A 21,692-nucleotide genomic window follows, 5' to 3' on the forward strand; every position below is an offset into this window, starting at 1 on the left:
ATTTATAAGTTATACATATGTATTATGTATCTAGTGTTTTGATTATGGGTATCTGAAACTCCAGGTAGCCTTAATAGGATTGAGAAGAATTACAGATGGTGACAGTGCAAGATGCAAAAATAGATTATAGTTGGCCTACTAAAACAATAATCCATTAGTGTAGTCATTCTCCCATCAGTCAAGGTTACTTCACTGGAATACAGAATTACAGGAAAATATGCCTGAAAATATATTGATGCTAAACTTACATAATTGTCAGTGAACTCAATGACCGCTATGTAATTGGCTTCTAAAGGAGGGCAGAATTGACACCTCTGGGTTGAGCTCATCCAGAACTTGTCCTGCAAACTTCTTCACAGATAAGTGAGGTCCTAGCCACTGTCAGACAAGGAACTGCTCTGGCCTGGTAGGACTCATCTTCCTATGAGGGCTTTGAGAAAAGCCACATTAAAACAATCAAGGAAAAAAATAAGTTAGTCTTGCTTTGCAGGACTGCTTATTTTAAAAGAAAGCTGACAGTTCTAAACCAGAGTAAAAAGGTGTATCAACTTCTTTGTGACACACAAGGCATATGTCCCAGACACTCAATAACACCACACATTCACAAAATCATTGCTCAGCACTGAACACTGATATCTTTCAGACTGCAAGCCCGGCAAAAACCCTTGAGAATGACAGAGGTAAAACTGATCAAGATTCAATATTCGTTGGATGCAGTGAACTTCTGCAATTCCTTTCATGTCTATGATTTTAGAATAAGAGTTGCATTTCAGCTCTTCAAAGACAACAGTAAAGCATATGCCAGAATTTAGAAGATTATTCACTTCTTTAACTATTTGTTATATTGCATATCTTACTCAAAACTGGTGTATGTGGCTTCCACTGCGCATAAGATTATGCATTTCCTTGTTGCCTATTACTGTCTAAATTAAAATAATTTTTATTCTTTAAATTTCAAAAGTGTTTTCTCTTTTCTGGAAAATGGACTGACTGTCTTCAGGGTCGGAAAATCATAGCAGCAGATCTGTCTAATTTGTTTCTATTGTCAGGAGGCTGACCTATGATACTGAGCTTTGGGTTTGTGATTAATTATATAAACTCAGTCACCTGGGCTGCAAGACCTTAGTTGGTTCCTATGACTGCTAATGGCATTTTTTCCTGCTGCCCTTGGTTATAGAAACAAATGTGTCGTAATCCTGGAGTCCCAGGGGCTGGACTGCTTTCCTGGATTCTGCTTGTTGTGAAGCAAAGTTAAAATGTAATTCAGTAACTTGAGCTTTGCCTCCGTTGTGACAAAGATATAATTTCAAATTTAAACATTTACTTCCTTTGCTGCTTAAAAGCCATTTTTGTTTTTAACTAAAATGGGCCATGTAAAACATTCCAAATTGAAAAATGAATCAGTCAAACTTCAGAGAACATTATTTTCTTCCTTCTTATGGTATCCAGCAGTGAAATATGAAAGGTGAGGTATGCAAATACTATCTTCTCTTTAGAAATATATGCTAGAATCCTCATGGGGCCTTTCTTGACTCTCTGGCCTCTACAGAAGCACTCTTGTACATTTCTAATGGAGGAGGAATGCAGGTTAACAAACCATTTGGCAAAGTCATAATCCATACTGAACTTGAAGATCAGTTCAGTGTCTTAAAATTTCATCATCATGGCGTCTTCCACTAAAAATGTATCCACAAATCACTGGATTTTTTTAAGCATAAAAATATGTTATGTTGTATTATTTAAGAACTTGAAGTAGTTTAAAATGTTATTTGCTTTTCTTCAGCCATTTGATATACACATTAAAATAAATGGGAAACTTCCATTTATGGTGTTTTACCTATTACAGTGAAAAACTGTTACTACTGTTAAAAAGCATCTGCAACGATAAGAAAATAAGTGAGCAGACAATACTGAATATATAGTTCTTTATAATATTTTTTTTCCATTTCAAAACAGAGTACACTCCAATGTTTGTCACTTCTTGTGTTTGTAGATAGGGCTAGTAAGCCCTAAGCTCAGGTGAGGGATAATACTGACTGCCACTGTTACTTTCATCTTCCTCTAAATCTCAAAATCCATCACTAGCTGAAGGAAATCCTCCTCTAAAAACCATGTCCTTCCTTGGGAATAATTCAGAGAACTGCGCAGGGGACTGACACTTTGTGAAATCAATCAGTAAGGGATTTATTTTGGAAATGTTGATTATATTTATATTTTCATGGTGATTCTGCTTATGTAGAAAGGAAATGTGACTGATTTAAAGGACTGAAATCTCTATTAGAAGCAGCAGATTACATTCCCAAGGTAAGCATGCACACTGCTTGTTGAAGCTGCTTATTGCAGAACTGCTAAGGACTTACCATGTTAGAAAAGACAGATCTTGCTGTAGCATGCTGCAGATTTCAATGTTAATGAAGGGTTTTTTTCTTTTTGTGAAGAAAAAAAATTGATCTTTTTTTGATGCCAAAATCTGTTCCAGGGTATCCTTATTTAAACCATTTTCTCTATGAAAATAATGACTAGAGATGTGAATGTGGTGGGCCAGTAAGAAAGGGAGAAATACGCAAAGTAAAAGAGCAGAAGAGATGGAAGCTGAATTTCCACTCACTACAATCCTGTAAAAGTATAATACTGCCTTCATTTTCTTGCAGCCCTAAAGATTTTGATCTATAGTTACTAATATAATTAGTTCTCAGGTCATAATGCTTGAAAACGCAGTTGTTTATCATAGTAGTTACATTTGAAAAATCCAAAGTAGTAAAACTATTTGTGATGATACAGTAAAAACCATATGGTAGAAATCTAAAATATCTCTAAGGAAAGCATCTATTACCTTTTGAACTGACTGCCTAAATATGAGAATGCAAAAATGCGCATTCCAATATTAAAAAGGAGTGTGACAAATTGTGACAATGTATCAGTTTAAGGAAAAAATAGCTGTGACTATAGAATAGGAAACATGATAGTGATACAATTTGGTAAAATAATTTGAAATGCTTGAAATGCGTTGAGTTCTGCACCCCCTGAGTTTAATGTGACATTTTCTACTGTGCTCAGTATGGGGGTTTTGTTACACAAATGCTGTTTCAAGGTAACAGCAGTCCCCAGACTAGATTTAATGTACTGTGTGTGTCCACCTTGCACTGGGCACATGCTGTATCAGCATTTCTGTTAGACTGGGGAACTTAAACTCCCCACAGTTTCCTTTGACACTAGTGGAATTCTACGATATTCTTGTGCTACACATCCTGACTGATTAACAAGGAAAATAACCTGGCACAGCACTCACCTAAGCTTGACATTCAAGCTTGGTATTTTGAGACAACAGGGTAGCCAATACTTCAATTTCTATGCCACTTAATGCTTTCAGTGCCTCAGTAATATGAAATGTCCAGTCCTGCCTCAAATAGCAGCTCCTCTTTCCCAGCAAATCCTATGCACAGCTGCCATGGCTGCTCCCCCAGAACATGTAGTATCCCACAGTGTCTCCACTTAAAATAGACACCAACAGAGCCAGAGGAATTTGTTGATTTGAAAAAAAAAAAGCACAGATAATCTTATTAACCCGAAGAACATAGGAATGTAGAGGATACAGATTTTTCCCCAGCCTCCAGGCTACAGACACTGGATGGGTGTGATTTTTGCACATGTTTTATCACACTTATAATTTTTAACCTCTAGTAGAAGTGCAAATCAGTATGTCTGGAGAGCACAAAGTCAAAATTATTTTTGTTTTATTTTGTTCTTAAAACTAAAGAAGACTCAAAGAGCAAATGTAAACATGAAAAATGTGTGCTCATGTAGAAATGCTTGTACTGTGAGTCCTAACATGAACTGACTGGCTTGGAGCCCACTCTGTTGGAGAAATTATTTCCCTTGGGATTAATGCATTTGTCTGGTGTTGAGTTGGACATAGCTTTATTTTGCAACATTATTTGTGTGGCCCTGTGGAGGATATGGGGTTAATCAGGATGGAATTTTGTGTGCCAGCATTAGTAGAGCTTTCAGAGCACCTGTAAGCAGATATAAAGCTACTTAATTGAACCTGGTGTAATTTCAATCTTCACACTTTCAAGCAGTAAGTCAGTGGAAACCCTGGTATAGCTTTTAGTCTCCTGATGAATCTAACCTAAAGTTTACCATGTCTTTGAAATTTAGAATCTTTTTATGTCTATTGTAGACCTGATTCTTGCTGGTAAGCATTTAAAGACTGAGTAGCAATATTGGTCTACATTTAGGACTATTCATGGAATAACACACTTTAATCTTCAGTTTTTATCTTTCTATTTTGTAGAATGTTATATCTCAGCTGGTCAGAGCATGGTGCTAACAAAACCAAGACTGTGGGTTTGATCTCTGTATGGGCCATTCACTTAAGAGTTCATGATCCTTGTGGGTCCCTTCCAACTCAGAATATTCTGTGATCCTGTGATATTGCTGTATTATTTTTTGCACTATGCATCATTCATATCTGATGAATGCTGGAAGCATGGGTTTCCTCTCCTATTTCCTGTGTAGGTGTATTTTTAGTTTCATTGACAAATAAGGGAAGTCAAGTAAATCTGGCAGTAATACATCAGCTGTATCATTCTGCTTCTCCTTTGCAGTGTGCCAGAATACACTGCTTTAAGACTGATCTCTATGGCATTTGACTTCACTTAGCAGAGGTACAGCCACTCATTTGTCAGTTTGTGGCTTACAGACATCTCTATACCCTGATTTCACACATTCAGGGATATTGTTACTGCAGTGGATAGCAGTATCAATATCTGTTTATAATCCTCTCTAAATGGCCTTGGCAAGAGCATATCACAGTGGTAGACACAATTCATGCCTAAAGAGTTGGCAGTCTCACTCATGCCAAGATATAACTTACAGAATTGTAGGAATAAGTACTGAAAAAGGAGAGCAGAAATTAATTACACCAGTACTAGAAAATTGTGCAGTGGAATGCACTGTATTGGCGATAAAACATTTTTTTCTTGAGATAAACAGACCAGACATAAAGAGCCACTAATGTTTCTATTTAGGTGTTTATATACTACCTGCTGTATGAGTAAGGAAACTACTACATCAGTCTTACCTTCTTTTTCACAAAACCCACTGTTTGATCTCAACAGAATGTAAGTCTCAGGTATCAGACATACTGAGATTTCTTTGGACCTACAACTAGTGGATACCTTTTAGTCTGGTTTTCATGATGTCATCTGTGCATGAATCTGTTTATCCATCTTGATACAGTGTTTCATGTCTCTGGTTCAAAATCAAAAGAATCACTGGTAGATGTTCCAAACACAATTGTTTAAATATTTTCAAAGTATGTGTCAAAACTCAGGAGAAAGACCTAAATTAATATGCTTCCCTAAAGATGTCTTGAACATGCCCTTTAGTAGCAGTTGCCTGGTCACTCAGCACACTGAAGCACCCACAGGGCCCTTTCTTGTCTGGTGAGAATGTCATGGGAGACAGGAAAACTGCAAATATTCTTGTTGGTCTTCAGGAAAGCAGGGATGTAAAGGAATAATTTTTAGGGAAAAAAAAAGCACTACTTCTTCTAGTCGTGAAATGAATTGATTATTATTTTATTCAGTCTTCTTCAATTCCCCAAGTAAAGACAAACTTGACCATGAAGGTAGGAGTGATTGAGACCCATCACTCCCATACAATTGTTCCCAGTGTGGTAGTGCATGACACCAGTAAGGACCCTGGACTGCTGCTCAAAGGGGAAAACAGGTATGTCAAATATATTTTGTGTCAGTTTGGTTTTCTTAGTTTGATAATTTGCATAGGATTATCTAAGCACAGATTCTTGCCCTAATATAATTTTCTTCACTCTTAGCAATAAACTAAGCTTTTAAGATTATAGTATAGTGCTTATTGTAAATATTTAGGAGGGTTGGGATTTTTTGTTTTTGTTTTTTGGTTTGTTTTTTTTTTGTATTTCAGCAGATATCATATAATTGTGTTGTTTTGTTGTTCCCCAGGCAACAATATCTACCTGGAGTATTTGCATGCTACAATATTAACAATAATAGTAATAAAGATGAGTAAGTATTTTTACAATTATTTGTTAAAAAGAGAGCACTGCAATTTTGATTGTTAAAGAGGAAATTAATAATTATACTATATTTCTAATACTTTCTTTAGAAAAAGTTACGTCATTCAGGTAAACCCAAAAGAGACTTCATGCACATTTTAACATCATGCACACCAGCCATGATGATCATCCTCATTATCAAAGTTAACTTGTATTGTATCTATTAATTTAAAATAAAAGTAGTTCTAGGTGAGTACAATAAGCAATAAGAAAAAATTTTTGAAGATCAAACACCTAGGTATAATGTTATTCTTACTGAATTCAGATGATTCTAATAAATAAGTGTTGAAGGAAGGGGAGGTGCATCCCGTGAGCCTATAATATTTTTCTTTTTCTTAGAGAGGAGAGGAAAAGGAAAAAGGAAAAGAAGAGGTAAGATGAAGCATAGAAATACTACTATTTCTAAGATGTTTAGTTTTTTCTAAATATGTTTTAACTTGGTCTTTAACAATGGAAAATGTTAATCTATGTTTTAGCAAGCCAGAAAAAAAAAAGGATGGAGAAACAAAAAAGAACAAAGAAAAAAAGGAGAAAAATAAAAATAAAGACAAGTTGAAGAAGAAAGAAAATATAGAAGAGTAAGTATTTTTCATTTAGGTCCTGTTATGCTGCATAAAAAACTTGCTTTTGATATAAGAACAAACCCATTCATGGACATCCTGTAAAGATGTTTATACTTTAGTGAATTAGTGTACAGACTGCTGTTGTTCTCCCCAGAGTAGAGTTGCTTTGACTTAACTTCATAGGTGGACAACAGAAATATGCAGGCATGGAGGTGATCTGAAAAAAATAATCAAGATATATCTCCTTTGGATTCTAATTATCTAGTATTTCTTGTATAACACACGGCAGCCAAAGATGTGCCAGTATAAAGCAATCTCTTCCACACACAAAGGCACCTACAAGCAAGTAAACTCTTCTGTGCTCTAAAAGTTTAAACTTTATATTCTGCTTGGTAAATTCTTTAATTTCTGGCTAAGGAGGAGAAACTTAAAACAATGCAGTAGAAGCCTTTATTCTATGATTTCCTATTCTTTGGTTTCTTTATGTAAACCTTGCCAGTGTTTTATCTTTCTCAGAGCTAGACTTCCCAGTGAGAAAGGCATGATTCATCTCATAATTCCCATTTATTAAAAAATTAGTAGGTACTTTTTATTTTTATAATGATAAAATCAATTATCAGACAGGAGAGTTATTTGGGTAGGAAAAACATTAAAAATTACACGTGCCACTATAAACTGAAGTGAGACTGCCAAGCTAATTTTGCTCAGCAAAATTTAAATTCTAAAGTTTGTGTCTCAAGTCACACCAGCTTCATATTTTCCATTCATTTGAGCAAGGAAGTTTGACTTTGATAAAGACCATTTATTTGACAATAATAACTTCTGGAATGCTTCATTCCTCAAAAACTGATATTTGTACTACAAGTCTCTCATTAAATCTCATTTTTTCCCCCTGCTTACCACTCAGGAAGAAGAAAGATATTTTCACCATTGATCCAGCAGGAAATATATATTACAACTGGCTGTTTTGCATCACAATGCCTGTCATGTACAACTGGACCATGATTATCGCTAGGTGATGTACTCTTTTAATGACTATATAGAACTTCTGGAAAATCATAATATCCCTAAATAGATAAAAGAATATTCTACTCATCACTGATTCATGCCAGTATTTAATTTTTGTTTCATGGTAATTTACTTTTGTCTTTTCCTATTTAGAGCCTGTTTTGATGAGCTTCAGCATGATTACTTAGTGGCATGGTTTATTATTGATTATGTTTCTGATGCCATTTATGTTGCTGATATGTTTGTACGGACAAGGACAGGTAAATATACCCAATGATTGATTATTCCTTTTTATATATTTATGCAATTTTTTTAATAAACCAGAACACTACTACTTGTATTATCTGAATAGCCTTGATGAGGTGCAATGGTGAAAAAAGACATTAAGGTAGATTTCTGAAAGACTGTAGCCTGACATCTGTAAACATAGGAGAAATTCTGATGAAATTCTGATGTATTACTCAAAGGATACACAAAGCTAGAGATATGCAGATACAAGGTGATCTGATAGCAGCTGACTTACCAAGACAAAATAAACATGTGCGCAGCCAAATGAGGGTTGGGGGTTCTGAAAAATTAGCACCTAAATCTGCTTTTTGTATTAAGGGGAGATTCAAGTATTTGCTTGATTTTCAAGACCATTGAGCAAGTAAGACATCCCATTAACTTCAGCTGCAACTATTTATGTCAAAACATTATCCAATAGATCTATTAGGCAGATACACTCAGTATGGAACTGAAATTCCTGTATTCAAATTCTTTCCCTCATTAACCACCCTTCCTATAGCTTGTGGAGGTTTTTTTTGGGGGAAGCTGGTTTTTGTCAGATGTTCACCATAGTGGAAAAGTGGAGGAAAAGAATCAGAGCTAGAATTGTTTACCTTTCAAAGCTGTATAATTTAGCTCAAGCTGAACCATAAAGCTGAATATTTGGAAATAAGAAATTGAATATGAAAAAGTAAGAGAAGTTATTTTTCATATGGAATTTGTACCTGAAATATTTTTCAAAGTAGATTTGGACTGACATTAAACACAACATGTTTGAACTTGTAGCGATTTTTATTATTTACAATTTTATTTTAGGTTACCTGGAGCAAGGTCTTCTGGTGAAAGAAGAACAAAAGCTGCGAGAGAAATACAAGAAGTCTTTTCAATTCAAATTAGATTTTCTGTCAATCATACCAACTGATCTCTTATACTTTAAGTTAGGATTGAATTACCCAGAATTAAGAATAAACAGACTACTCAGAGTAGCTCGGATGTTCGAATTCTTCCAGAGAACAGAAACAAGGACAAACTACCCAAATATCTTCAGGATCTCTAACCTTGTAATGTACATTGTGATTATTATTCACTGGAATGCCTGTGTGTACTACTCAATCTCGAAAGCCATTGGATTTGGGGCTGACACATGGGTCTACCCCAACACCTCTGATCCTGAATTTGCCCGTCTCACTAGAAAGTATGTCTACAGTCTCTACTGGTCAACACTGACCCTGACTACTATTGGTGAAACCCCCCCTCCTGTAAGAGATTCTGAGTATTTTTTTGTGGTTGTTGACTTCTTGGTTGGAGTATTGATTTTTGCTACCATTGTTGGTAATGTGGGCTCTATGATCTCCAACATGAATGCTGCAAGGGCAGAGTTTCAAGCAAGGATTGATGCTATCAAGCAGTATATGCACTTTCGGAATGTGAGTAAAGACATGGAAAAAAGAGTTATAAAGTGGTTTGACTACCTGTGGACTAACAAAAAAGCTGTGGACGAAAGGGAAGTCTTGAAGTATCTGCCAGATAAACTAAGAGCAGAGATTGCAATCAATGTTCACTTGGAAACGCTAAAAAAAGTTCGGATTTTCGCGGACTGTGAAGCTGGTCTGCTGGTTGAACTGGTTTTGAAACTCCAGCCCCAAGTTTACAGTCCTGGAGATTATATTTGCAGAAAAGGAGATATTGGACGAGAGATGTACATTATCAAAGAAGGCAAGCTGGCAGTAGTTGCTGATGATGGAATTACCCAGTTTGTGGTCCTAAGTGATGGCAGCTACTTTGGAGAAATCAGCATTCTTAATATCAAGGGTAGCAAAGCCGGCAATCGAAGAACAGCCAATATTAAAAGTATTGGATACTCGGACTTGTTTTGTCTGTCTAAAGATGATCTCATGGAGGCTTTAACAGAATACCCAGATGCAAAGGCTATGCTGGAAGAAAAAGGCAAGCAAATCCTAATGAAAGATGGGTTGTTGGATCTTGAAATTGCAAATTTAGGAAGTGATCCAAAAGATCTGGAAGAGAAGGTCGCCTACATGGAACGTGCAATGGACAGGTTACAAACGAAGTTTGCCAGGCTGTTGGCTGAGTATGAAGGTGCACAACAGAAAGTGAAAAAAAGACTTACACAAATAGAGAAAATATTGAAGCCAGTTATGGAGGAAGAGTTTGCAGACTTAGAAGAAGCAGATCCATCCACAGATAAACCTGGATTGTCAAAAGCAGAATAAAAACAATGGAAGTTGCCAATAAGACTGAGGGTCAAATCCTTACTGGAGCTGAATACATTAATTTCTAATCTTTGTAGTCCCTATTAATTACAAAAAATTATTTGTTGAGACAATGTCACTGATCTTCTAGGAGCAGTGCATATTTGGCAGATTTGGGTCAGAAAAAGAAGACTCAAGAATGAGAATGGAAGATAACACTTTGTTCTTGCACAAACAGGTGGTATTGTCTGATAATGCATTATGTACTCTGTGTAATGCTGCTCTATGGCAGATGCACATATATTGCCATATACTGGCAAATACTGGAAGTTTTGCTGGCTGTCTTAAAATAATTTGTCACGTCTGCTTATGGAAGGAAGGAAAGGTTTGGTAGCAATTATGTTATTTGAAGTCATAAACCTTTATATTAAATTTCTGTAAAAATGAACACATTTCAATATCTATTGATTTACATGAAATTAATTAAGTATGGGATATTGTATAAAGAATTAGGTGTATCTACAATGCAGATGAGAGTACTGAAAGGTGTGAGGTTTGAAAAATACTATTATTTCATTGTGTCCACCTTGGCTGATTTCTTGAAATAGAAATGGGCAATTTGAAATGGTCCTTTTTTCAGGAGAATACATTGAAAGGCTGGAATAGAGAGAGGAGAAAATGCAACCTTTAGCAAGCATCAATATGAAAAATATGGTTGGCTCACAATCTAACTGTTCTTTCCACAATAATAATAATAACATTAAACAAATAAAATATATATTAAAGATTGTTCTGTTCCATGTAATCATGTGGCTGCTGAACATGGACTATCAAGATTTTAAGGTTTGTGATTAAAAATGTTTCTGTTCCGAATGTAACACTTGTGGATGCTGGCAGAGTGCAAGGGGAAGACACAACAGCAACAGACTAAATTCTTCCTACAGCATTTCCAGATGCTGTTGGGAAAAGAATATGACTAAAGAGTCTGTTTTCCCCCATTGATAGAGTATTTTTTTCTTCATAACTACTTCTAAGATAGCAAAATCTATATATTCATATGTTAGATCCATATTCAACTGCTTTAAGATGCATTATCTCCTTGGATTTCCCCACTAATTTATGTCTGTTTTCATTGGCAAAACTGGTTGGCTTAGTTGTGGTCTCAGCTGGGTATTTGCAGCTGGGAATTTTCAGCAGAATTTGATCACAGGCACTTAACATTGGATGAGTTTGATGAAAGGGAGCTAAGAAAGGGGGTGTGTCGCTGTTGAGCAGCTAGCAGAGTAATGAATGCACCAGTTCTCAGTGGCAAGAAGGAATGACCTTTATTGTTTTGATTTCATCACATATATAGAGTTCTCAAAAGTCACCCAGATTGGTCAGTCAGAAGCCTTCCCCCAGGCCTGATTGGCCAGGCCTGCACTGCCCAAGTTCTGGGACACTGTTCCAACAACATCCAAACTTCATCTTTATTTATAAAACACAAGAAAATTTCTCATGGGAAAAACCTGTGCTAGCCACAGGGGTGCAATGAGAGAATGGATAATTTTGTATTTTGGGAAATTTGATTATCCTGATCAATTGGACTGCCACTCTTAAAAAATACATATGAACATGTTACTGTCAATGATAATCTCTACACTTGCATTCTCTCCTTAATGAGATGGAGCTATAAATTGGGTATTTTATAAAGTGCATTTCTTTCTGGCTGTTTTACTTTTTGTAATGTTGATGCTTTCCAAGATGCCAGAGATCTACAAATAACTCCTGATTTACTGCAAGGATTATATTTTATGAATTACTTAATTCACAGGATAGCTACAGAACAACAAGGATAAATATAAATACAAATACAAAATGGCTGTTCATGCCCTGCTGATCCTGTGCTTTGAATGACAAATGGCTTAATTAGCTGATAAGGGGAATGGATATGCCATCCTGTCACTAAAGAGTCTATCCCGGCACACAGGAGCAAGGATTATTCTGGCATTTAGCTATATTGTGAGTGTTGGACTTTTTGCATCAATATTCTTCCAACTCAGGTCTTGAATCTAGTTTGTGACCTGTGTGCCAGGACCACTCTATCCCACATGTCCACTAGGCACTTAGGAAACACTTTTCTCCTTTGTTGACGTGCTTAAGATTTTTTATTAGAGAAATGTGTGACATGATATGAGTTTTAACTAAAAAAAGGCAGATATCTACTGTTAACAATTTTTCTTGTATTGATCCTTCAGTCTAAGACATGAGTTGTATTCACTAGCTGCCTCTTTCTTGAGAATAAAAATTCTTTGATTTAAACCACTTCAAAATAAAACAGAGAAACAGAATTGATCTCCAGTGGTTTGCCTACTATTTTCAGAGTATTTATAGTTGGAAATCTTGCATAACTTAACTTTTATGAGAAGGTCTTGCTGAAAAAATGCAAAGTTACCTCCTGACACAAGACATAATGTAAGTGCTATAAGGAAATGTCAATAAAACTAAAACTATTTCAACTTGCCCCTTATTTGTCAGAACTTACAAGGAGGCACAGCTTCCTCAATATATATTTCCATGCACTAAAACTTTCTGGATGTACTTCAGTGAAGTTTCTAAATAGGCTTTGTGGTCGGTTTTTAACTCTCATAATCCAGGAGCTATGAAGTTATAGGAGCTATGAAGAAAATGTCTGCAAGAGACGCATGCCGCAGGAGCGTTTGCCAGAAATTTACTCTGGAGAAAAGGCGGCTCGGGGGACTTCATCGCTCCCTGCAACTCCCTGAAAGGAGGCTGCAGTGAGGTGGGGCCACTGTCTTCTCCTAAGTAACAAGCGACAGGACGAGTGGAAATCAAGTTGCGCCGGGAGAGGCTTGATTTGGGTATCAGGAAAAATTTCAACCGAAACGGCTGTCAACCACCGGATCAGGCTGCCTAAGGAAGTGGTGAAGTCACTACCCCCTGAGATATTCAAAAGCCGTATGGTTGTGGCACTTGGGTACGTGGTTCAATGGTGGACGTGTCAGGGCTGGGTTAACAGCTGGACCCGGTGATCTCACACCTTTACCCGCCTGGAGGACTCCGTTTCCCAGGCACAGAGCTCGGGCCCGAGCCCGGCCGGCTGAGGCGGCACCCTGCTCCGGCCCGCCCGCCGCGCGGGGAGCGCCGGGAGCTGTAGTCGCGCTGCCGCGGGAGCACTAGCGGCGCTGCCGCCCCCAGCGCCGGGCGGAGCGGCCGGGCCGGGCTGGGCCGGGCGGAGCGCAGCGCTCCCCGCGGGGCGGCTGTGCTGGCGGGGGGGAGGCGGAGGGTTTGGTCCCTTTTCTCTTCCCGCTTTCTGGCGGTAGAGCAATGGAGGCTCCGTGGCGCCAGGGCGGCCGGGGCCGCGGCCGCGGCAGGCCCGGGGACGAGCTCGCCGCTCGCGCTGGGGCGGCCGCCCGGCCCCCGGCCCCGAGGGCCCGCGGCGGTGCCCGCGCTGCGGCAGCGGAAACCATCGGCCAGGGGGCCAGCGGTGAGTGTCGCGTCCCGCCCTCTGCCCGGGCTGCCAGGCCCCGGGCTGGGGAGCCGGCGGTGGCCCGGAGCCCCTGCAGGTGGCCAAGTCGGGGCTGTCCCCGGCGTCGCGGGGAAGGGAGGCTGGCGGGCCCCGGCCCCGCTCCCGAGCCGGTGTTCGCCACGTGCCGAGCCCTGCCTGGCTTGCAGGTTCCTGCCGGGGAGAGACGCGGAGGCCTCTGGCGATGGCGAGGGGCTGAGCCATCAGGGTGCGCAGGGTGCACGGTCTTGCTCTTGGAGAAGAGTAAAGTGAGAAGTATCGGGTGAAACATAACACCCTGGGGAGACGCTCGGTAGAGACTTCCTTAGGTGCGCTGGTCAGGGAAACACGTTGCTCCGGTCTGGGAAAGGTTTCGGTCTGGCCTTTCGGTGCGCGGGGCAGCTGTGAGTGTAAGTTCATCCTCGTGAAATACACCAGAGAAGTGCCAAAGACGAAGTTCTTTTGAGTGACAGCGTAGTTTCTTTAGAAGAACCTTAAAACTAAGTATATTGGATCCCGTAGCCTAATAAGAAAGCTAGCGATCTCATTAAGACCCTTATATCTGCATCATATTTTGTCTCAAAGGCACTTTGGTTTGTTGGGAACGCTGTTAAGTTATAGAATTTTGTTCCTCCGTGTGAGAACCTTTCTCTATTTCACATGTGGTAACTTAAAGGTTTCATTAAAATACCCGTTCACCTATAATGTGGCCAGCTATGAAATAGCATGAATACACTATTGGTCTGTTGCATTTAAGGAGATTGGTAGAAGTTGTAATATAAGAAATACCATATGCTGGGAGAATTACCTGTATGGTATCTGCAAATTTTAGTATCTGTCAAGAATTGCGTATTTTGTTTTTCTCTTCTTCATGCCATGACAGCTGTGTTTGTGTGGGATGTGTGGGGCTTTTTTAGAGTATCCTTTTCATAAACCAGCATTATAGATGCATATATTCTGGTGTGTTTAGCTGGATTTGTCAGCAGTAATTCCTGCTGTGAATTTTATGATAATGCTCAGTAAAAATGTAAATACAATTAATCTCTTCTTGTGTGGTATTTAAAATCTAGTGATGTAATACTCTTAAAAAAATAAAATCAGCAAACTAAGGCAAAGGACAATGGTAAGTGTGTTAAACTGAATGTGGTGTTACGATTAACTGTCTTGGTATTAATCATCATTAGTATTTTCTCTTAACAGAGTTATCTTCACTGAAGAAATTTGATGAAATTAAGAAGGCTAACCAGGCTGCAGCAAAAAAGCTAGTTGAAGACCAATTAAGCTCCTCATCTGAAGATGATGATGAAGATGCTGAAGTAAAACAAGGAAAAATTTTGGACAAAACATTTACCATTTACACCAGTCAAACTGGTAATGGTTTTTTTCATTTATTGACTTTTATTTTGGTATGAAAGCATTAACAATGCAGTATCATTGTGTATTAGAATTTTTCTGTAGTTGGAAGGAAGGGACTCTGTCCTGATGTCTTGCATTAAAAATATTTATTCCCAGCAGTGCATGCTGGTAGTAATTCTTATCTTCTCATGAAGAAGCAATGGTATAGTTTTAAACTGTCCTAAATGTGGTTTTGTAATAATACATGACTGGCCTTTATTTAAAGGCCAAAAAATACTTTTGCAGCAGTCTCGGTGTGTACCAAATAGCAGATCAAACATTACTGATTGCTTTAAAAATCTTTATACATTAAAGATGGAGATGCAAGTGAACTGGAACGTACGAGGCAGTACATGAATGAGGCTTTTCAGTCAGGGGCTATGACATGTCTCATCTGCATTGCTTCAGTTAAAAGGAACCAAGCTGTAAGTACTTTACAGTAATCTTTTAGAATAAAACAAGTGTAACTGTCTGAATAACTTATTACTGAGGGTATTCTTGGGATTGATAGCTTTAAAATAGTGTGAGTACTAAATGCAATATTTGGCATCTTTGGATTTTGAAACACTTGGAGACATAAGTGCTTATATGTGTAGCCTGTAATCAGAATGTCTTTTTTTGTCATATGTTTATCATAGTGTAAAATAGCTATTTTTTAGTTTTAAATAGTAGCAGGTGACAAAAATAATGGCTTGAATGCCAGTGCTTGCAATGGTGTATTCAATAAACTATTGCTGCCCTCAGTGCTGATCAGAGAAGTGCTGAAAGAGAAGAGTGTGTGTTAGAGAAGTTTGTCCTATTTCATTTAGGTATATTCTATATGGGAGAGATTTCAGGACAAATATTTTTTCCTCTTTCTGTTAGAGTTACTTGAGTCAAAAACATGTTTGCAACCATATGTTTAAAAAGAAAAGAAGTGCAGAAAATATTTTCTTATGATAGATATAGGCAGACTACAAGTATCCGATGAAACTGTAGTCAGTAACTTCTTTCTAAAAAGCAATGCAATATATTTTGTATGAATTCTTAACATATTTAATCCATATTTTTTCAGACCTTAATGAATATGTTTAGCTTGATTTTTGAAGTTCTGTGGCTCTTGATAGAGTTAATCTTATCTCAGCAGAAGTGAGATGATTTGGTAACTTGGAAGTCTTCCTTTATAGCTCAGTGGTTTGCTAATTATCTTGAATCTATATAATCTCTGCCAAGTCTGTTTGTTTACGAAACGTCTCCTGCTTAGCTTTAGTTTTGGGAAGTTAGTTACCATAGTTGTAGAAACTTATGTCATTGACTTTGTCCTGTGTAAGTTAATGGGGAAAGTCTTGGTGTTTTCACAGTCCAATTTCATAACATTGTCCTAAGTTACTAAAAAAAATTAAAAGATAAAATTTTCTTCTACACTTTTCTTACCAAATTGTGATAGTTTTGGGTAAAGCCAGAGTCATCTTTATGGTGCCAGGTGGTGTAATAAGGGACAGTGGCACAAATTGGGCCTTGGGAGGTACAGATTGGGTACTTGGAAGGTAGTATGACACTTGGAGTAGCTTTCCCAGGGTGGTTGTGGAGTCTCCACCCCTCAGGACTTTCCAGCTTTGCTAGGCAAAACTGTGACTGAACCGAGCTAAGCTGGCAATAGTCCTTTGGGCATCAGTTTGTGCTACGTGACCTCCAACAGTGTGTTTAAATAAACATTTCTCTGATTATCTGAGTATTTTGGGCTTCATCAGCCTTGGTAAAAACTCCCCACATGAGTCATAAAAGAGATTGTAGGTATGAATCCATAACAGTAAAACTGCCTGTATTGATCAAAGAGTAGGTAAAATCTATCTTTCAAAAAGATATCTATTTTAAAGGGAAAAATAGCAAATTTATATTTCTTTAGATATTACGGATGTTCATCAATGGAAACAGAAACCTAATTTAAAGCAATTGACACTGGATGTCTGCTCCTTAGGTCTGGAGCTGTTGTGGATGCTTTTGTATATTTCACCTGGTGTGTATCCAAAAGTGGGCCAAGGACAGCCTTTTCCTTGTATCTTCTCCTTTGATGGATGATGATTTTGGGAAGAAAGATTATCCCTGGCCATGGTGAGCTTCTCATGGTACATTTACAAAGTCATTTCTGTTGTGAAAACCATGTGAACTGGTGTTACTTTAGAAGGAATGGTACTTGTAAGTGATGTTCACAACAAAAAACCAAGAGTTTAGAAGACTGACTTTTCTATTGCTTTTTGAAATTATTTTTGTTTTCATTAACATGATTCAGGAATATTTCACAGTGGTATTAAAACCTTGCTGCATCCAATTTTTTTTAACCTCTGAGAAGGTAACTTACCTGCCATATGTCTCAGCTTCTGACGTTTATTTCTGAATGGCTTTATATATTTTTCACATTTAAAGTTGGCCCCATGAAATAAGTTTTAAACATATTGTAAAATAGCAAGATGTAGGGATTTATTACTTATTTTTTTTAGTCTCTGTATAATTCAAACATTAAATCAGGTCTTGCAGTTTTCCTTGAGATTGTATAAAGAAGAAGATAATAATGTGGCTGCATGAATAAATTTCCTAAGCAAGTTTGCTTAGGAAATAAAGTGTCAGTTGTTGGCTGGCAGCATCTGAAGTTGATAATGTCTCTTTCACTATAAACATGCTAGACGTTTAAACATAATGTTTATAATGAAGAAAATTCCAGGGAAATGGTATTTTATTTCATGTTTAAGCATATGCTAAAGCTATTCAGTCCCCACTGAGAAATGGTTTGTGGTCTGTAATGTTTTATATCAGGGAAGATTGATGTTTTGTTTGATAAGATTGAGTGCATAGGTCTTTCAAAGTCCCTCTTCTTCTCTGAGGGGAACCTTCTTGTGTGTTGTCTTTTCCCAGGGTAGGCAGACATGTGAACTGCTTTGTTTTTCCTTCCTTGTATTCTCTCCCTTGCCCATGGCTTGCATGGGGCCTGTTTGGCCTGGGACACTTAAAAGTTCTAGACCTCTAGTGTCTACCTACCTTTAGCAATAGTGTATTTTTTTAAATTTCTGTCAACATCAAGGGTATAAAACCAATGGTGTACATCTTGAATCTAAAATTTTTCAGATAAAATTCTAATTATTATTCATAGTTTTAATAACATCACTAAACTTTGTTTTACATGGCTAATAGACTGTTACGAGTAAACCCTGGATTTTAAATCCCTTTTTTAAAAATTGGTTCTATTTAAGTAGGTTAACTGTTGCATAGATTCTTATGATGTTGATATAAAATTGTTCTGATTTTTGCTGAGCTGAATTTTTGTCTATATGTATTCTTAGAGAAAAGAAATTGTATTGGCAGGACAATTCCTTAGACATTCTAATGAATGTATTGTAAAGTCTGACATGTAGAAAGACCTTTATTCTGTGTTACTGTATGTTGCTGTTATTCATTACAGTATTGTGAAAATGTTAATTGGTAGCATTGAAACAATCTTGGGAAGCCAAAATGATAAAAACTGCCTTTTGTTTTTGAAGAATTCTTTTTAAAAATTGCTTTCCTTTTCCCTTGCTTTTGCTTTTTCCCTTGTTGTAGTCCAAAATGTAGGTTTGAATACAAACGCTCTGAAACTCCCAGTAGGTATTACTGTTACTGTGGAAAAGTGGAGAATCCAGCCGTGGACCCTTGGCTGGTACCTCACTCCTGTGGTCAGATATGTGAGAGGGAATTCAAACCTTCCTGTGGTCATAAATGTTTGCTGCTATGCCATCCAGGTAAATCCTTTGTGTTTCTTGGTTGTGTGACCTGTATTTAGGTACCTGTTACACAGTTCGACTTAGAATCTGTTAAGTGTATTTAAAATTGTCTGAGTAAAAGAGATGTAGTAGTCAAGGTTGCATTTGCTGAATTGTCGTTAGCAAGATGTTCTTTTTCCTATAATTAGGACCCTGTCCACCTTGCCCAAAGATGGTCACAACAAGCTGTCACTGTAAGAAAGCCAAACCAGTGCCCCGAAGGTGCAGTGCCAAGGAGTGGTCTTGTCGCCTGCCGTGTGGGCGAACATTGCTGTGTGGACAACATGCTTGTGAGAATTCCTGTCATGCAGGTAGACCAGTCCTTTTAAACTTCAGAGCAGTAATTGTTTCAATTGTTAAGATGCATCATCCTTGTGCAATTCCTACTCTTAATGTCACTTTGCAATTACATACAGGGGACTGTCAGCCTTGTCCACGTGTCAGTAAACAACGGTGTATCTGTGGAAGACAGACAGCAGAGAGACTTTGTGCAAGTCCTCAGTGGCAGTGTGATCAGGTATGCTGAAGCTGTCCTTTTTAACTGCTTTCTCATCTTTATAAAATTTGATTAGTGTATTAAATTAGTGATTAGTGTATTTGGTGTATTCAAGATTGGAAAAGTGTATTCGGTAAGAAAAACTTATTTTTAACTTTTGAAAGTGCAGTCAAAAATATAAACAGCATTGTTTGAGATGAGATTTAGTTGGTGGCTCAGTTAATTTTTTATAATAGATAAAATGTTACTGTTCTGGAATTGCTCTAGGGTTAAGCTAGCAGTGAATTTAACTTTGTATGCTCTTTTTCTTGAAGTTGAAATTTCAGCTGTTGCCTTCAGAAATAAAAGGGAAACCACAGTTTAGTAGACAAGAGTTTCTGGCTTATTTTTAGGACTGTAACAGAATGAAAGCTTTGTGATTAATTCATAGAAGTATATTTGCAGCTTATGCTTAAAACCAAGGCTATGGATGGACAGGCTGTAAAATATAAAAATAATTTAAAAAATTAAGTGGCAGGGAGGAGGCTGCAGCAAGAGGTACTTGATCATTCTGACCCCAGTAAGAAAGGTTCTTGGTCTCTGAAGTATCAACTAAAATACACTAACACTATAGAGAAAAGAAGTATAATCTAAAAAATAATATTGTCCCTTTAGATCTTTGGAACCCCAAGCTGTACTACATTGAATGGGCCTAGATACATGTGCAGCTTGCAGTGCAGACCCCATTTTGTTTGTTGAAGGTATTGTAGGGTCTTCTTACAAGAAAGCATAAGACCCTATGATTTCTTGATCATAATTTCTACAGTCAAACAGAAAGGGTATTCAGATGAGAACTTCTTGCTGCACTTTTAGATAAAGGCAAGGACTTGCAGACAGCATAATCATGGTACCTAGTGGGAGCTGCTTCCAATCTCCTCTGCTACAATAAGTTTATCCTGTGGCCAAAGTGTACGTGCAGCACAATGCAGGCCTGACAGCTAAGCTGTATGTGCAGCACAGCACAGACCTGGGATGACTCAGGCTTTCTGAAACACTAACTCCTCAGTATACTGTGGTCTCCCAAATAGGATCTCTGCAGGGATGATCAGTTTTATTTGGTGAACTCAACAAATACAAGATTTGTTAACAAAATTGAGAGAAAGTGAAATTCCATCCAGAAGCATCTCACTCCTACTTTTTCCCCACGGCTTGCTTTGGCTTGGTGTGTAGTTCCATTATGTTGCATGCACTTGGTTTCTCTGAATTTCTCAGGTGTGTGGGAAACGTTTGCCATGTGGTAATCACACATGTGAGCAAGTTTGTCATGCTGGTCCCTGTGGAGACTGTCCTCGTTCTGGAAAAAGGTCCTGTCCATGTGGAAAAACAAGTAAGCTACCTTTTTTTTTAATGATAAATTCAATAAAAAGTCCTCAGGTCTTTCACAATCAGTAGTTTAGGCTAATTCTGCAGGGCAGGGTCCATAAAATGTTCTTATAGTCAACCATGACAGTATATTAACCTTTTTTGCATATCTTTCAAAGCTTTATTTAGTACCATGGGTTTTATTTGTGATGTGAATAAATGAGTAATTCTAAAGAAGATTTTAAAAAAAACAAAAGAAAATGGTCTTTTGAACTTACTACACGTTGCATTTTTTTCCTAAATATTTTGGTTTTGTTTTTTTTCTAAATGTTTACTTGGACTTTCTGTCTCTTCATCTAGAGTTTACATTGCCTTGTACAGAAGATGTGCCCACCTGTGGTGATAGTTGTGATAAAGTTCTAGAATGTGGCATCCATAAATGTTCACAGCGCTGTCATCGGGGTCCCTGTGAAATATGCAGACAGGTTGGTCTTACTGTAGCAATTTCCCATTTCGTTAGGGCTTTTAAACTATATGCCTGGAATTGTGCATGTCTCCTAAGGAAAATGAAATCATATCTATCACAAAATCTGTGACTTTATTTATTGAAAGCAACATGTTCTTTTGTTATTCCCCTCCCACCCCAAAACAATTGTGAGTAAATAGTTGACCATTATGTTGAATTCAGGCATGGATGAGCATTCTATTGCTTTGGCTTGATTTTGTTTTGTTTTGTTTTCTAAATTTAATTATGCCCTGAAAGACACTCAATTTTTTCCCCATCATTTCTTGCTTCCTTCTGGCTTTGTCTTATTATGATATTCCTTCATTAGTGAAATGGAAGGTGCTGTAACATAGCATTATTATTTTCTTTGTGAGAAAATTAAATTTTGCAGTGCTCTAGATATCTCTGGAGCTTCTGTGGTCTGCCGTACAAAGCCATTGCTCTGTCAGGTCTCAGTTGTCTCTTCCTGAACCAGCTTTGGCTACAAAGTCTAGGTGAAAGTAGTTAGCATGTGAAAGCCATGATGGTCAGA

The 21,692-nt window shown here is 37.8% G+C and overlaps 2 protein-coding genes across 3 annotated transcripts in view; both read left to right on the plus strand.

Moving 5' to 3' along the window:
• The first annotated feature begins 5,626 nt into the window (after positions 1-5,626).
• On the plus strand, positions 5,627-10,816 carry CNGA1 (cyclic nucleotide gated channel subunit alpha 1). The gene is given in 7 exon segments (XM_085059894.1): positions 5,627-5,738; positions 5,981-6,051; positions 6,444-6,469; positions 6,574-6,675; positions 7,568-7,675; positions 7,822-7,928; positions 8,752-10,816. Coding segments are annotated over 7 exon segments (1,944 nt in total). The 3' UTR covers positions 10,170-10,816.
• A 2,533-nt stretch (positions 10,817-13,349) lies between these two features.
• NFXL1 (nuclear transcription factor, X-box binding like 1) overlaps positions 13,350-21,692 on the plus strand; it is a 48,569-nt gene continuing 40,226 nt past the window's right edge. Inside the window, exons 1-9 of one of the 2 annotated variants that reach the window (XM_085059031.1) lie at positions 13,350-13,635; positions 14,854-15,024; positions 15,364-15,473; positions 17,006-17,139; positions 18,619-18,797; positions 18,968-19,129; positions 19,235-19,335; positions 20,566-20,680; positions 21,016-21,140. In XM_085059031.1, coding sequence (XP_084915157.1) covers positions 13,476-13,635; positions 14,854-15,024; positions 15,364-15,473; positions 17,006-17,139; positions 18,619-18,797; positions 18,968-19,129; positions 19,235-19,335; positions 20,566-20,680; positions 21,016-21,140 — 1,257 coding nt within the window. In that variant the 5' untranslated portion in view covers positions 13,350-13,475. Of the gene's footprint in view, positions 13,636-13,810; positions 13,983-14,853; positions 15,025-15,363; positions 15,474-17,005; positions 17,140-18,618; positions 18,798-18,967; positions 19,130-19,234; positions 19,336-20,565; positions 20,681-21,015; positions 21,141-21,692 lie in introns of those variants that run through there. The other variant, XM_085059032.1, reaches the window with a different exon arrangement.

Source organism: Lichenostomus cassidix, chromosome 4 (genome assembly GCF_008360975.1).
Source record: "Lichenostomus cassidix isolate B80296 chromosome 4, HeHo_3.0, whole genome shotgun sequence".
Taxonomy (NCBI): Eukaryota; Metazoa; Chordata; class Aves; order Passeriformes; family Meliphagidae; genus Lichenostomus; species Lichenostomus cassidix.